Source organism: Olea europaea, chromosome 1, assembly GCF_002742605.1.
Source record: "Olea europaea var. sylvestris chromosome 1, O_europaea_v1, whole genome shotgun sequence".
Lineage (NCBI taxonomy): Eukaryota > Viridiplantae > Streptophyta > Magnoliopsida > Lamiales > Oleaceae > Olea > Olea europaea.
Window position 1 is genome coordinate 28,003,671 of NC_036237.1, and position 14,748 is coordinate 28,018,418.

General features: G+C 35.4%; 1 protein-coding gene across 1 annotated transcript; it reads right to left on the reverse strand.

Annotated features, from left to right (window-relative positions):
- Window positions 1-3,787: 3,787 nt before the first annotated feature.
- Window positions 3,788-9,897, reverse strand: LOC111399597 (programmed cell death protein 4-like). The gene is made up of 4 exons (XM_023027003.1): window positions 9,687-9,897; window positions 9,248-9,531; window positions 6,650-6,744; window positions 3,788-6,563 (listed from the first exon to the last, which is right to left on the reverse strand). Exons 2-4 carry the CDS (start codon window positions 9,510-9,512, stop codon window positions 4,785-4,787), a joined length of 2,139 nt encoding a protein of 712 aa, XP_022882771.1. The 5' UTR covers window positions 9,513-9,531; window positions 9,687-9,897; the 3' UTR covers window positions 3,788-4,784.
- Between the last annotated feature and the right edge of the window lie 4,851 nt (window positions 9,898-14,748).

The window sequence follows — 14,748 nt, forward strand, 5'->3', positions numbered from 1 at the left end:
TTGCCCCCCCCCCCCCCCCCCTTTTTTTTTTTGAGTGGGATTAATAGTTTATATTACCCTTCTTTCATCTGTTGCTTGGTGATGAAATGTACAGATGAAAGGGGGGCAAATTGAAGGTGGAGAAACAGGGTAAAATCAAGAATGTAGGATTCTACTTAAACTTCCTATTGTGGGTTTATGACAGTGACGCATTTGGATAATTTACTTCCTTTTACTGTGAAAAAAATAAACAGCTTAAATGCAACTTTAAAAAAAAAAACGCTTATTTATTTATTGCTTATAAGTACTTTTAAGCTTGGCCGAAGGATTCAGACCAAAAATAATCAATAATTGATGGGTTAGGGGTTCTTGCATGGGTTAATTTGGGATTATTGCAGTTAGGGTCCTTGTGTTTCTTTAAATTTTATAAAAAGCATAATTGTGTGTTATATTCTTATGATATTCTTTGTTTTTGCCATGGTTTTGTAGATTGATCTAGGGTAAGACAATACTCTAGAATCGAATCGACTGAATAGTATTCAAATCAAATCAAGCAATTCTTCTTAAATTAATATCCAAACAATTATTTGAATCGAAAACCGACGAATTCAGATCAGTTCTTAATTTTAGATAAAGAATCGAATTTTCCTAAATTTTTATCTTAATGCCAATTTTTTTATTTTTCTAAATAAAATTGCTAACTAATTAATTTAGCCAAAACTCAAAATATAATTTTCCTATTTCTAATTTTCAGCCCAAGCTCGACTTTATCAAATTATACCGTAGTGTCGTTTCTGTCGTTATGGAGAAATTGAATTAGAAGTTTGGATACGCTTCTCTTCATTATTGTAACTATCATCCTCTTTTCAATTTTTAACAGTCAAATCTATGGAGAACTCAGTAAGAGAGGTACAAAAGATATCATGGAATTGGATTACGTTGTTTTGTAATAATTAAAATTGAACATATTAATAGTTAAATTAATGTAACGTTCTTGTAAATATTAAAAAAATTAATTATTGTATGAAACTTGGGAATCAAATGGAATTGAACCCGAATAGTTCCATAATTAAAATTGGACCTAACAGTTTCACTTATAAAATACCCAAAAATTTGGGTTCGATTCTCTTTAAAATCGAATTGAACCGGACAATATTCAGCCCTAGGTTGATTTTTTTTTTTTTCTTTCTTTCTTTTTTGGACTTCGGAGCTAGAGATGGATGAATTTTGGCCTTCTTAAAGTTGGTTTTTTTCTTCTACGAGTTCGTAAAGATTATATACACTATGTATTTTTATTATATTCATTTCATATTTTCTTGTTGATTCGTAATCATTTCATAATGTCTGACCTAATTTTGTTTGTTCTGAGCATTGGTGTCTATTTGTATCCTAATGTATTTTTTTGGGATAAAAATAGGGTTGGCAACGGTTCGATTATGGGTCGGTTCGGTCAAAATTATAACCGCACCACCAATTTTTTGACCATACCATAACCGCACCATAATCATGTAAATCGGTTTATTTCGTATCTCGGTTCGGTACGGTTCGATTCTATTATTAACCACGAAAATAAATTATTTTTTGTAGGTTCATCCGTCAAATTGATGAAAAATAATTTATGAAAAAAGTCAATGAAAACAAAAATACAATATTCCAAACGAAAATGCAAATATTATCAAACAGTATTTCAAATGAAAATACAAACATTATCCCAATTTTCAATTGCAAAATACAAATTTAACAAATAATATTATAAATATAACAATATTAAACTTTTCCTTCATTCTTAATTGTTGTATATTGAAGTTACTTGATTCATTCTTTCTCACAAGTCTTACTAGCATAGATCAGTACTCAAAATTAATTCTTATATAGTAAATAAGAAATGTAAGTAGAGAATACAACGATAACACCTATTCAGAATGGTCTTAACTAATATTAAAAAAAATGTACATCTTCTTCAGCTTCCTTCTCGCTAAATGTACTTTTCCTTCATTCTTAATTGTTGTATATTGAAGTTACTTGATTCATTCTTTCTCACAAGTCTTACTAGCATAGATCAGTACTCAAAATTAATTCTTATATAGTAAATAAGAAATGTAAGTAGAGAATACAACGATAACACCTATTCAGAATGGTCTTAACTAATATTAAAAAAAATGTACATCTTCTTCAGCTTCCTTCTCGCTAAATGTTGCACAAACTCTAGAGTATGATGAAGAAGTAGAATTTTCTACACACAATAGAAAAAAATTAATAATAAAATGAGTCGTGCGTGCATTTATGGTTTGTGGAGAGTAGGGTTTACATTTATATAGTGTCATACTAATGCTATTATTATGAGTTAATAGCAAGTGGGCTGGGCGACTGAGTCAAATAGATGTAATGGTGGGGATTTTGTTTTGGGCTAGATAGAAAAGTAGTATAAAACCCAATAATCAAATCAATTCAATTGTGTGTGTTAATTTTTTAATTTTTTATTTTTTAGCGGGTAATCGGTTCGGTTTCGGTTCGACGGCGTAAATACCATACCTGCATCGCCACGAACTGGTTTATTAAAATCAAAATCATACCCGCCCCATTGCACCATCTGTTCGATTTTTTTCGCCCCATTCGGTTCGGTTAACCGCGATTTTCGATTTTGACGGTTCAAAGTGCCATCCCTAGATAAAAATGAGTATTCATGGGATTTTACACTCGACCCCTTCCGTACTTTTCCATGCTTTGTATCCTAATTTATAAGCAGACTCTCGTACGGCCTTACCGATAGCACCCATTTAGCTTTGGTGAAAAAATTGAAGAAAATGTTAAAGAAAATAAAATCTCCATGGACTAGGTTGAGCAGGGGCACAGGACATAGGTGGCTTTGGCGAACCCAAACTTTTAGTGCTATAGGATCAAAAATTAAAATATAATTTTTTAAAAGCAACATAATATTAATAAGTTATCAATATTATTAAATAAATTTTGTTACTATAGTTTTGTTTATCATTTCTTTGACAAATACTGAGTCGACAGTGAGTAAATCAAATTAAATGTAGAAAGTAAATGAATTCGAATAAAATCCAAGTTTAATCCAAAAAGTAAATGAAATTCAATTTTAAAATAAATGTAATTCAAAAGTAATTCAAATTACATTTAATCCATAACGATCCTAATATTTTTAACATCATATTCCATTCAAAATTTCATATTAAAATGATATAAATTATATTGAAAAATTTATCGTACAAAAATAATAAAAGCTGATCAAATAATTGATTTTTTAAAAAAAAAAAGACGAATTAGACATCTTTTTGTGAGACGTAAATTTGATGCATATTTAACTATTTTCGATATCCATTTAGACCATCGATATGACAACAATATAGTTTCTGAAACGAACTTCTATATGATAAAGACGATTTGTGAATTCGAATAGCATATGATCAACGATAAATTTTGAAAGTTGGCATATTTTCAAAACATTAATTAAGTTTTGCTATGGTTGACCACTTCGAATGTCTTTAGTGAACAAAAAAATTAGGCTTGAACACTTTGAAATGATATTAAAAATGCAATATTTCAACCTCATGTGACATCCCAAAATAAGTGCACCAAAATAGATCGTAAAGGAATTAAACAACTATTTTTTTGGGAGAAAAAAAAATAAAAAATAAACACACACACAGAGGCAGACATACCCCCTTAATAGGGGGTGGGCAGTTATTCTTTGGGCTTTTTAATTTACATGGATCTCACACGAGTCCCACGCCATGCGAATTTCTGTCAACAAGCATGTCAAATTCTTTCTGATAAAGGAGCTTAATTCAAAGCAGAAACCTTATTCCATTTTCATACACTGGTGGTCTGGAGCGGTTTAAAATGTTCTCTATATGCCTTTTGACTGTCCAAGCTACATTTCCCACTAACAAAATCCTTCAAGTGTAAATACATAGAACTAGAAGCATAAATGCACATTTACCATTAGGCTCGTTCTGCCCCACTCTAAAATCTGGATTTTATAGGAGACGGGGCCACTGGCCCATGAAGGGCACAAATCCTACTGGCAGGTTCTTGTGCATACGCTGAATCGGGCCTGGCTTTCAAAAGGTCTGGTCCAACTTCACTCATTGTCAGCCTTACCTTAAGCTACACAAGTCAGGCCAATAGGGTGATATGGGCCCTCTTGAGGGGTTCTGGTCTATCCGACATGGCCTGCTAGACCCCACTACAAGAACTTTAAGCAGTGTATTAGTGGTCTCTTAGAACTGAACTCTTCAACGTATGCTGATTTTTGCAGCAACTTGTATTGGAGATTCGTAACAACTTTTTCACCCATCAATCCTTCATAATAGGGAGCATGAAATGGAAGGCTAGAACACAGCTTTCATACCTCAATTCCCACAGAAAGCATGGACTAATTCTTGCACACTCCCCATACACAAAGTAACCGAAATAAAATCAAAAGAACACGTTTGGCCTGGCTTAAAGTTCCTCGGAAGGAATTTTTCTTTTAAGCAGAGGTATTGGAAACATGATCCCCGTGCTATGTTTTCTAAACCGGTTAAAAGAAGGGCATATCTAATGCTATTGAAAAACAAACCAAAAACCCTAACTTTATACATCGCAATCTTCTTCAGACAACGAAGAGAAGAAAGTAGGAAAGAACGAGCATACCAGATGGGAATAAAAACAACAAACCTATCAACTTCTGATGCACAGCGATAAGTTACTCAGGACTTTAAGCAACAACATAGAGAGAGAGAAACTATTCATGCTTATTCTCAAGATGTAATCACACTTGGTGTAGCATGTGAAGCTGTCTAACCAAATGACGATAAGAGCCAGCCCCTTTCTCTGGCATGCTGCACGTAAAATTCGAATTTATCCTTAGCATTCGGAATGTCAAGAGCCAGATCCTCGAGCCCATCCTTGATCCTACTGAAACCTTTGGTCATTTGATTGATAGTTATCAGCCCCTCACTGAAGCACTCCTGAAGCAAATGGAGCATCTTGTCATTTTTCTTCTCCATCGCCATCACCAAAGCTTTCTTCACCACCTCATGGTTGAAGAAAGGCATACTAAGATCTCGAATACATTGGCAAGCTTCACTAACGACGCCCCCACTTTCATATTCTTCCAGAAGCTTCTGTACCTTGTCCTTTGCATCCTCCACAGCCCAGCCAGTCCCACCACCCCAACACCTCAGGATCCTCTCCCCAGCATGACGAGCTGCTATCAATGATCGAGCCATACAAACAGTTTCACTTCCGCTGCAATTTGGTGTCAACCTATTGGCAATCTCGTCCAAATTCAGAGGGGCAAGGACATCGTCTATAACAGCCCTTGCCAGAAAATACGCGAGTTCATTTGAAGCATCTAAAATGTCAAGTGCAGTATCCTCAGCAGATTCCAAAAGCATAACAAACCCATTGACTATGTCTTCAGTTGAGAAGATCTCGATATGAAGGGCAGAGAGTAAAACAGATGCCATCTCCTTTTCTCTGTTTTTCCTGTCCATGGCTAGAGTTATAAGTTTCTTTAGAAAAATTGGATTATATTCAGGAAGCCCAAGATCTTCCAGACTCTGAATCAGTTCAGGAATATCATCCGAGAAGAAATACTCATGAATAATTGTCACAGCCTCTTCTTTGTAGCACCCTAACTTTTCATCATTCTTGTGTGGTTCATCCCCATTCTCGCCTGGAGATTTTAGAAAAGATGCATCAAGCCATCCTTTTGAAATTGCCTGGGAAACAAGGGACTGGAACAAGGTTTTGGCCAAAGGAATATCAAGAGCAAGGTCATCAAGGCTCTCAGCTAACCGGACAAACCCCTTCGTCATCTGACTCGAACTTATCAGACCCTCCTCTGCTGCCTGCTTTAGTAACTTCATAATGAGTGGTTCTGCTGTATGAATCTCCATAGTAAGAACCAAGGCTCTCTTCACAACTTCATGATGAAAAAATGGAACACTCAATTGCCTAATACACCTGCTAGCCTCAGAAGTATCTCCACTTGCAACATACTCCCTTAAAAGATCTGCAATCTTCTTCTTCACTTCATCAACGGTAAGATGCGTACAGCCACCCCACCGCCTCTCCACAAGTTCTGCATGATGTGGTGCCGACAGATAGCTTTTCTCAGCAGTTCGCAATACCTCAAATCCCTTTGAAGCTTCAGGAATAATTTTTCGGGCCTTTGTAATGAAGGATGGTGGCAGAATATCATCAACCACTGCCCGAGCAATGAACAAAGCAAGGATATCAACAGTATCCACAATATCCACAGCCAGGTCATCAGCAGATTCAAGAAGCATAAAAAACCCCTGACTTATCTGGGTCGAATTGATGACTTCAGCATAAAGAGCTGAGAGCAAAACGGAAGCCATTTCCTTCTCTTTGTCATGTCTGTCCATGGCCATAGAAACAAGCCGCTTAATAAAGTAAGGATGATACTCAGTTGACCCTAGTTCTTTGAGATCAGAAGCAGCAACTTCCACATCACTGGTGTTGAAGTATTCCTCAATAACGGAAACCACAGCTCTCTTGTATTCATCCAACGGATCAGAGACAGTAGATCCAACAAGCTCATATGGCTCCTGTCAAGACGATTAAAAATAGAACAAAGTGTGAACTGTATACACCAAAGTAGATAAAAATAAATTAAATTGGATAGACAGTTTACCTCGCCACTGTCGTAGTTGGGATCATTCCGGTCAATACGAGACTCACCAAAAGTATCTAGTAGTTTTCCCCAGGTGCCCTTACCACCAGCGCCATCTGTCGTCATTATCAGATAAACAAAGCATCAAGAACCAAACACAAGGAGCTGAAACCTCAAATTTAAACAATCAAAACCAAAACATCGAATCAGTAAGAGAAAGTACAATAATATCACCAGTGTTTCACAATCAGTCAAGAAATATGCAATATATCAACGAAATATAGTATATTCGATGAATAATGTTGTATAGCACCATTGGTGCTAAAACATCATCCTATGTGGCATTTAAGTGGCATAAAATGATAAGTCCAATTAAATGTGGAGTTATGTGACTCATTTAATTCAAGCTACCACGTGTTGCCACATACGGCGGTGTTTTAACAAGAGTGGTTCTATACAGCATTACTCATATTCGATACCCTTATATAAAGGCTATAGGCACCATATGAAAAGCAAATCAGCATATCATTCTTCTATCAAATGTGCACGCTGAATAAATGCATCCCCATACCATTGCCAGACAACTGATTCATCTATGGAACTTCTAATAACTAATTATATGCTATTAATAATAGTTGTTGTTGTTTTTCAAATTCGTATTTATATCTTTATTTTATGAATTTTGATACAAAATATGGTACGTGACATATTTAGAACTTGTCTAAGGGCTATGTCTAAACTATCCATCGGTGTTGGTAACTTAAAATGTTTATTAAAAATGTGACGAGCACATAGCTTATTGAATACATGCCCTTCGGTGTCAAGAGTCGATATAACACGTGTCAGACACGGACCGCCGTCTTAATAGGAGTATTTCTCTCATCATACTTAGTAAACAAACAAAAAATTAAGTGTTTATTTACTAGTCAAGCAAGAGATAATAACAAAATAAAAGGAAATAAATGAAAATGAAAAGACAATAAAAAACCACAGGCATTTCTCATCATTCCTTATCATCTCATTTCTGCGAACAAAGATGGAATCTGATTCGCATCTTCCAAGTGTCGGGCCAACAGTGAGATCCCATTATAAATTTTGAAGGTAAGTTTTTACATCTCCATGATTCCCGCCATTTTTCGTAAGATAATCTTTCACTTCAGATCAAAAAGCTTGGAAAATAGCGAGATTTTAGCCCTTAAAAAAAATGAGGAAAACCAAACCAGATGAATCCAAAAACCATGTCCAGGTTGGCTGGTTCATGGTTAACCGGCAGGTTGAATGGATTAAAATCTGCTCTGTTTATATAATTCGTACGTATCCTTTCAAAATTAATCTGCACCGCGTATACAAGACAGGGAACTGATAGATTATAGATATTTATTGGCCCATGAGACCATTTAGCTTTGATCAAGAACTACTCAGCAACTGACACGATCCATAAGAAAAAAGAAAACCCAAAGGTTGGCTGCACTACGACCTGAACTCAGTACTCAGATGCCATGCAACAAAAAATCTTATTCTACAAAATATTTCTAAATGACAACTAAAAGCAGGCTCCAGCTGTGGAGAGGCTTTCCAAAGATATCAAATGCAGCAAAAAATAAAAAAGCCTAAAAAGTTCCCCTATGAGCACACCTAAAAATTAGCTTAAACTATCACAAAAAATCAGCACTCGACTTTCTCCATTCAATTAGCATGTTTGGCTCTGCTTAAACATTATCAGAATTTAGCTTTTTGGGCAGTATTAGGCGTGATGCTGCCCAAAAATTAAAAACAAGAACCCAGCATTTCTGCTAGCTTTTATCCAGAGCCAAACATGTTATAGAAAGTTCAAATGCATTCTTCTAGCTTTCCTGCTCTCCCTTTGATTAATATAAGTTTAATCAGCAAGTCCATAAGACACACACAACTCAAACGGATAAAAATTAATTTGATTTTAATTCAAGCTAGAGACAATTACTACTATAAATTATAGCTTAGTTCAAGATATTCAACAACAGAAAATTGATAGAAAGATACCCAAAAAAAAAAAAAAAAAAAAAAAATTAAAATTATTTTTTTTTTAAAAAAATTCAGGCCAAGGTATGTTGATGGATAAAATTTCACATCGATTAAAGTGAATATATGGACCAATTTATAAGAATTTGACATACCCCTCTTAATAATATTGACATTTTAAAATAGAACTTTAAATCTTAACATGGTATTAGAGCTCATTAAACTCTAATGAACGATTCGATCCGATCCGATCCGATCAAAACTAAAAAATGAACATACGAATTTCAAGATTGGTCTGTTCAAATGAATCACCATCTTGTGGAGACATGTTAAAAGTATAAAATCCTACATCAATTAAAAATGAAAACATAAACCAATTTATAAGGGTTGTACCCCTTCTTTTAATAAAGTTGGCATTTTAAGAACGAACTCCAAATCTTTACAAAGTAGATAATAAACTTACCTAGATGATATACAAGATATGGTTTTTAATCCTGGTTATGAATTTAGATCTACTGCACGAATCCTTTGTTATTAGTTGGTCCTTTTTATTGCTAAAACTAGTGGCCGATCCAAAGCAAGAAGATCAAACAATACTTTTTTTCTTTTTTTTTATCGTACCCTTCTTAACTCTAATGTATTTCCCAGAGTGCGTCCGCCGCACATGCCTAACCGCAAGGCCACCAGCAGTGGCCGACTTCCCCCCTCCCGGGGCCTTCACGTGATGGTGTTCCGACGGCAGAGAAGAAGTCTGAGTGGGAGACTTTGGACCGAGAGATTTCGGTGATGTAGATAACGACAGCGACGACATCACCTCCGCATTCTGGACCGCTATATTCAGCATCTCCTTCTGCTCCTCCGTCAGAAACCCCTCGCTGCTCGCCATTCCGCACCCTAACCAAACCCTACCGAAAAATAATCAAACAAATAAACAAGAGCATAAGTACGATAATCCTAAAACTTCAGCATCAATTTGACAAAACAAAGCCTCATTTCACCTTGTATTCAGAAGATTATACATGTTTACATCATTTAAATTTTCAAAATATTTCCGGATTACCTGTGTGGATTGCAAAAAGTTCCTCTTTTCTTGGCTCGGATCTCGAGCCAAGAGAGGAGAGAAAGAGTAGAGAAGCAATCGAGAACCCGATCTTCAACACTCGAGTATGTGTCTTCCGACTGGATTGCTGCGTACACTATATTTGTATCGATCTGTATGTATAGGTTCTTTTCAGAAAGCGACTGTAGAATGAGAGAGACAAAGAATGTGAAATGGATGAGAACGGAGGCTAAAGTTTACATGTACAGGTCATCTATTTTTACGGATATACACGTGGCGTCAGTCCGTGTTTCCAGAAGGGGATGGGTCCGGCTTTCCTCACGGACAATTCACTCAAATTGCACTGATATCGCATTGAATTTGAAACCAACGGCGGTTAGGGTTATAGAAATAGTCAACGACTTTACACAAATGACGCGGGGGCTTGGAAATTAGTAAAGGGATAAACGTTTCCCTAACCTTTCGATCATTACATTCGTCACCTCTCACCTTTCAAACCATAGCAGTTGATGCCCAAATGGATGAATTCCATCCATTTTTCCTTCAATTGACCAAAAAATTAAGTTTTACCATATTTTAAAAGGACAAATGATAAATTTATATTTTCACAAAACTTAAATCAAAAATTCAAAAAAGAACAAAATAAAATAAAATAAACATATATTCTTCTTCCTCACTCCCCAACCCACCAACCCACAACTTAAAACTAGAAATAATAAACCTGCCACTACTATCGATCACCACCACCGCTATTATTACGTCACTGTGACCATGAATTTCTTCCAAGTAATGGAGAAATTCAGAGCTTGCTACTCACCTCACTCATATATGGTAGCGCCTACTAATCATTCTCTCTCGCACAAAAACACTCAAAAATAAAACAAATTTGAGAAATGGTCGTGTTACCAACGATTTTCCTATAATGCATTTCGACTTCAATTCCATCTTTCTTGACATCGTCTTCTTCTGCAATTAATTGCAGTTCTATAAAATTTATGGTTTATTGTTGCTCTGTTGCGGTGCCAATTATTAGTGAAGCGGGTAATTCACGACAATATGTAGCTGAAATTCCTCTAATGCATACATTTCCTCACGTAAGCAAGTTTTTTTTCCATGTTTAGCTAGTAAAACAAACTATTTGGCATTAGGCTATACGGTTTCGAGTAACATTCAATGGGTCATCAATGGTGATTACAGTGAAATCTCCTACGAGTTTTGAGTAATTTTGTTTTGGCAGCGATTTTTCAACATACAAGGTGGGTTTCTGAAAAAGATTACGTTTTGCCATCATTTTGTACAATAAGACATGGTCTGTCTAGAAATTGTGCAATATTCTCAAAACAATAAGTCCTCTTTTGGTCCCCCATTATTTGAATTTATAATGAGAAGAATAGTATTTTTTGAAAATTGTGTGGTTGAAAAGTTTTCAATTTAAGTGTAATATTATTTTATTGAAAATTGTGTGATTGTAAGTAGGAGAGAGAAAAAATTAAATTAAATGAAGAGTTTTAAAGGGGGCCAAACAGGGGCTAAGTGTGGAGGGGACAATGATTTGAAATGGGGATTTGGAGCAATTTTGAAATGAAAACATAGATTTTTTTAGAACATTGGATCCATGGTTTTTGAGGTGAAACTAAAGAAGAAAGCTCTAAATTTTGAGTTTCAATAAAAGCTACTGATAACATGTTTCTTGATCAAACTCAAAATCTTTGAACAAAAAGGAATGTAAAGTGATTTCGATGTGGTGCCGACAGATATTGGTGAGAAGATGTTTCAATTTAATAGACAGCTATCATTCTTCCCTTTTAAAATTAAATAAAATATGGGCAAACTTAAATTTTGGGTCAATTGACAAAAAAAATGGAAGGAATTCATCCATTTAGGTTTCCGTCACTACGATTGGAAATGTTGGGTGACGGCTGCAATGATTGAAGTTAGAGAAATGTCTACAAGTATTTAAAAGATTTGGGACCTCTGCTGCAATTATTCCATTATTAAATTAGAAAGGCTGCATGTTTAGTCCCCAAACTTCAGAAACTGAATTTTGAGTCCCCGATCAAGTCATGGCTTGCAAAATTTGACAATATATGCCACCTCATTATGATTTAGTAGACTACGATTTTTCAAATTTTATAGACACGACTTGATTAGGTTTCACATTTACCTAGAAACATGACTCATTTTCATGGCGTTAATTTTTTATGTTCCCGTAGAATTCGAATGTTAAGTTTAGTAATGCAGTTAACACTAAATGGTAATTAACATTATAAACAAATGTGAAGTTCAGAAGTTTTGCTCGAAGTAATTGTGAACTCTAAGGAAGATGAAAAATGAAATTTGTTTTATTTGCCTAATATCATTGAAGGAAAATGGTATTGCTCAATTTCGCAAGCCTTGGACGTGTATCAATTTAAGGCAAAATATTTGATATCGTGTTGTTAATATTGCAGCCTCGGAGTTTGAAAGGGTTTGATTCCTTCATTGGCCTAACCACAACATCAATAGGGATTGAGTTTCGAAAAGCTGGTTATTCTCTAGAGATATTCGAAGGGGTTTAACAGATGAACTATTGGTATCACAATAGCAAAAACAACAGAAAAATAAAAAGAAGACAACAAATATGATAAATCCTTTAAGTCACGAAAAATGTAACTATGACAATCATCAGGGGCGGACCTGGGGGGAGGGGGGATTATAGGGTCAATTGATCCTCTAGATTTTGGAAAAAAAGAAAAAATTTGTTTAGATTTTTTTTTTTTTTAGCTTTTTTTTATTAGAAGATACACTATCAATTTTATTTTTGACCCCTTAACCCGAATTGTCTGGGCCCGCCTCTGACGAGATTAACTATGTTTCGGACGGGGAGAAGTAGATCATTGTCGAGGTTTCACATGTGAATCGTGATTGATCATCAAGTTCTTAATTAAGGGTCGGCATTCCTTTTACAACTCCGTTCAATTCATTGGACTTTAAATAGGTGCTCGAAAGGCCATTAGGCCCAATGGGCTGAGTTTAGTTTGTCCCGTTATGATGTTTATCCTGGAAATTTCTTAAGAAGACCAAAGCAACAAGGGATAACGATAGTAACATTCCTTCATGGTTTTTTTTTTTTCAATTTTTTTTATCTACCTTTTTTTTTATAATTCAAAATTATTACTATGTTTAAAGATGAAGAATTTTACAATATATTTTTTTATGAATAATAGTTGGATCGACTTAGAACTTACAAAAATGATTACACAGTTCTACTTATAATTTTTGTATGTGTATAATGATAAACAAGAGGTGAGAAGTGAGAACATATAATATTAATATAATTATTTAATAAAATAATCTACTTGTCCCATGACATAAGCAATATTAAAAAATAGAAAATTCTTAAACATTTTGAAAGCCAAAAGTAGAAAATTAAGAGTCTTTGCCAGCCTCGTGTAATTCTAAATTTTTTAACAAGTTTTGACAAGAAAAAGAGGTAGAAATAGAATGGAGTTGACGTTATAGGGAGCAGAAAAAAGGAAAAAGCAAAGGAAAAGTAGAATGGAGTTTAAGGTATTTAGAATTTAGTAAAATTGTATTACATATTTTCATTTAATGGAAAAATGGAAAAGAATGTTTTTAAGGGTAAATTCCATTCGCGGTGAATAATTTCACTCTATTTCAACCAGATAATTGTACTTCAATTTTGTTTAATCGGATAACTACACTTTAATTTGATTTTGATCAAATTGTAGCGAAAATCCCTCGATAAATCTTGATTCCGGGCTCAGAAAACAATCAAACAAACACCGGTTTACCTCGACTTGACCCGAGACTTTCGCCTTCACTTGAGACTGCCCAAACACTCTCAAACCCCACAAAGGAGAAGGGTGGTGGTGTTAGCAATCTACAAAGGTATGGAGAGGAAGAAGAAGATATCACAATGGTTGAATCTCACTCACAACCTCACATGGCTTCCCTCTCTCTCGGCTGCCTCTCTTCTCTCAACTCTCCCCTCCATTGCTACAACACACACACACCACCAAAACTAATGGGCCAATATTCAACTCTATATTAATCACTAAATAGTCCAACTAACCAAATAATCATCCAACCCAAACCCGAGCCATCCAAAAGTGTAGTTCGTCTCTAAGTCGAGTCGAGTCCATGATGTCGATAAATAATCCAACAACTGTTTTAAATTATCGCCCGGATTATTGGGTATAAAAAACCCAACAATCTCCACCTTGATGCCCAATAATCTGCAAGCAACCAAAACACACAGTTTATACTTGCACAATCAAGGCAATCCAATAAAATTGGAATCACAGACCTTACCTCGTGTTTCGAACCGAAACACATACCATACTTGCTCCATATACTCACCAAGGCTAAGGTCAAGAACACCCAAGTAGAAACAAGTATTCACAGTGAACAAACAATCATGCAATGAAGATATATATACGATAACACACACAGAAATCTTTTCAAAACCACGTTCACACAGAACCACATATTAACACCTAGTTAATCAACACACGGTCATGCACATATGCAACAAATGCATAAATGACCCCATGAAAAATCTCACCACACTTATCATATCTCATTCCGTGTTACTCCCACCTCGAGAACACATATCTCCTCTCATCGCCCACCATGCTCACTAAACCAATCACTTAACTCATGTCTAACTGGCAAGTTACAATAGATCCTAAACTCTCAGGATAATCCTCTATCACCACATCACTTCTCCCAACCTACATGGATAATGGGATTCCACCTTACAGAAGTGATAGAAGTGTCTCTCTCACACTCCACCTGTACAAGGTCTCTTTCACAGATAAAGGATTCTACACATTTGATCACATCTCCACTCGTGATCCCAATGTCACACTCTACATCCCCTTGCATATCACCAATGCACATCTAGGCATCTATACTCTACCTTACCAAAAGACATCTAACTCACTGCTATGCATCACAAACTTACTATGACAAAACAACACCTTTAGGTGACCACAAAGGTTAATCCACTCACCAATGCTCCCAAAAAAATTCACAAAGAAAATAGTGAAGGTGGCAC

Coding starts and splice junctions, on each gene's coding strand:
- LOC111399597 (XM_023027003.1), bottom strand. CDS start 9,512: ATGGCGAGCAGCGAGGGGTTTCTGACGGAGGAGCAGAAGGAGATGCTG. Junction 6,745..9,247: donor ATACATTAGAGTTAAGAAGG/GTACGATAAAAA, acceptor TAATGACGACAG/ATGGCGCTGGTGGTAAGGGC. Junction 6,564..6,649: donor CCAACTACGACAGTGGCGAG/GTAAACTGTCTA, acceptor TCGTCTTGACAG/GAGCCATATGAGCTTGTTGG.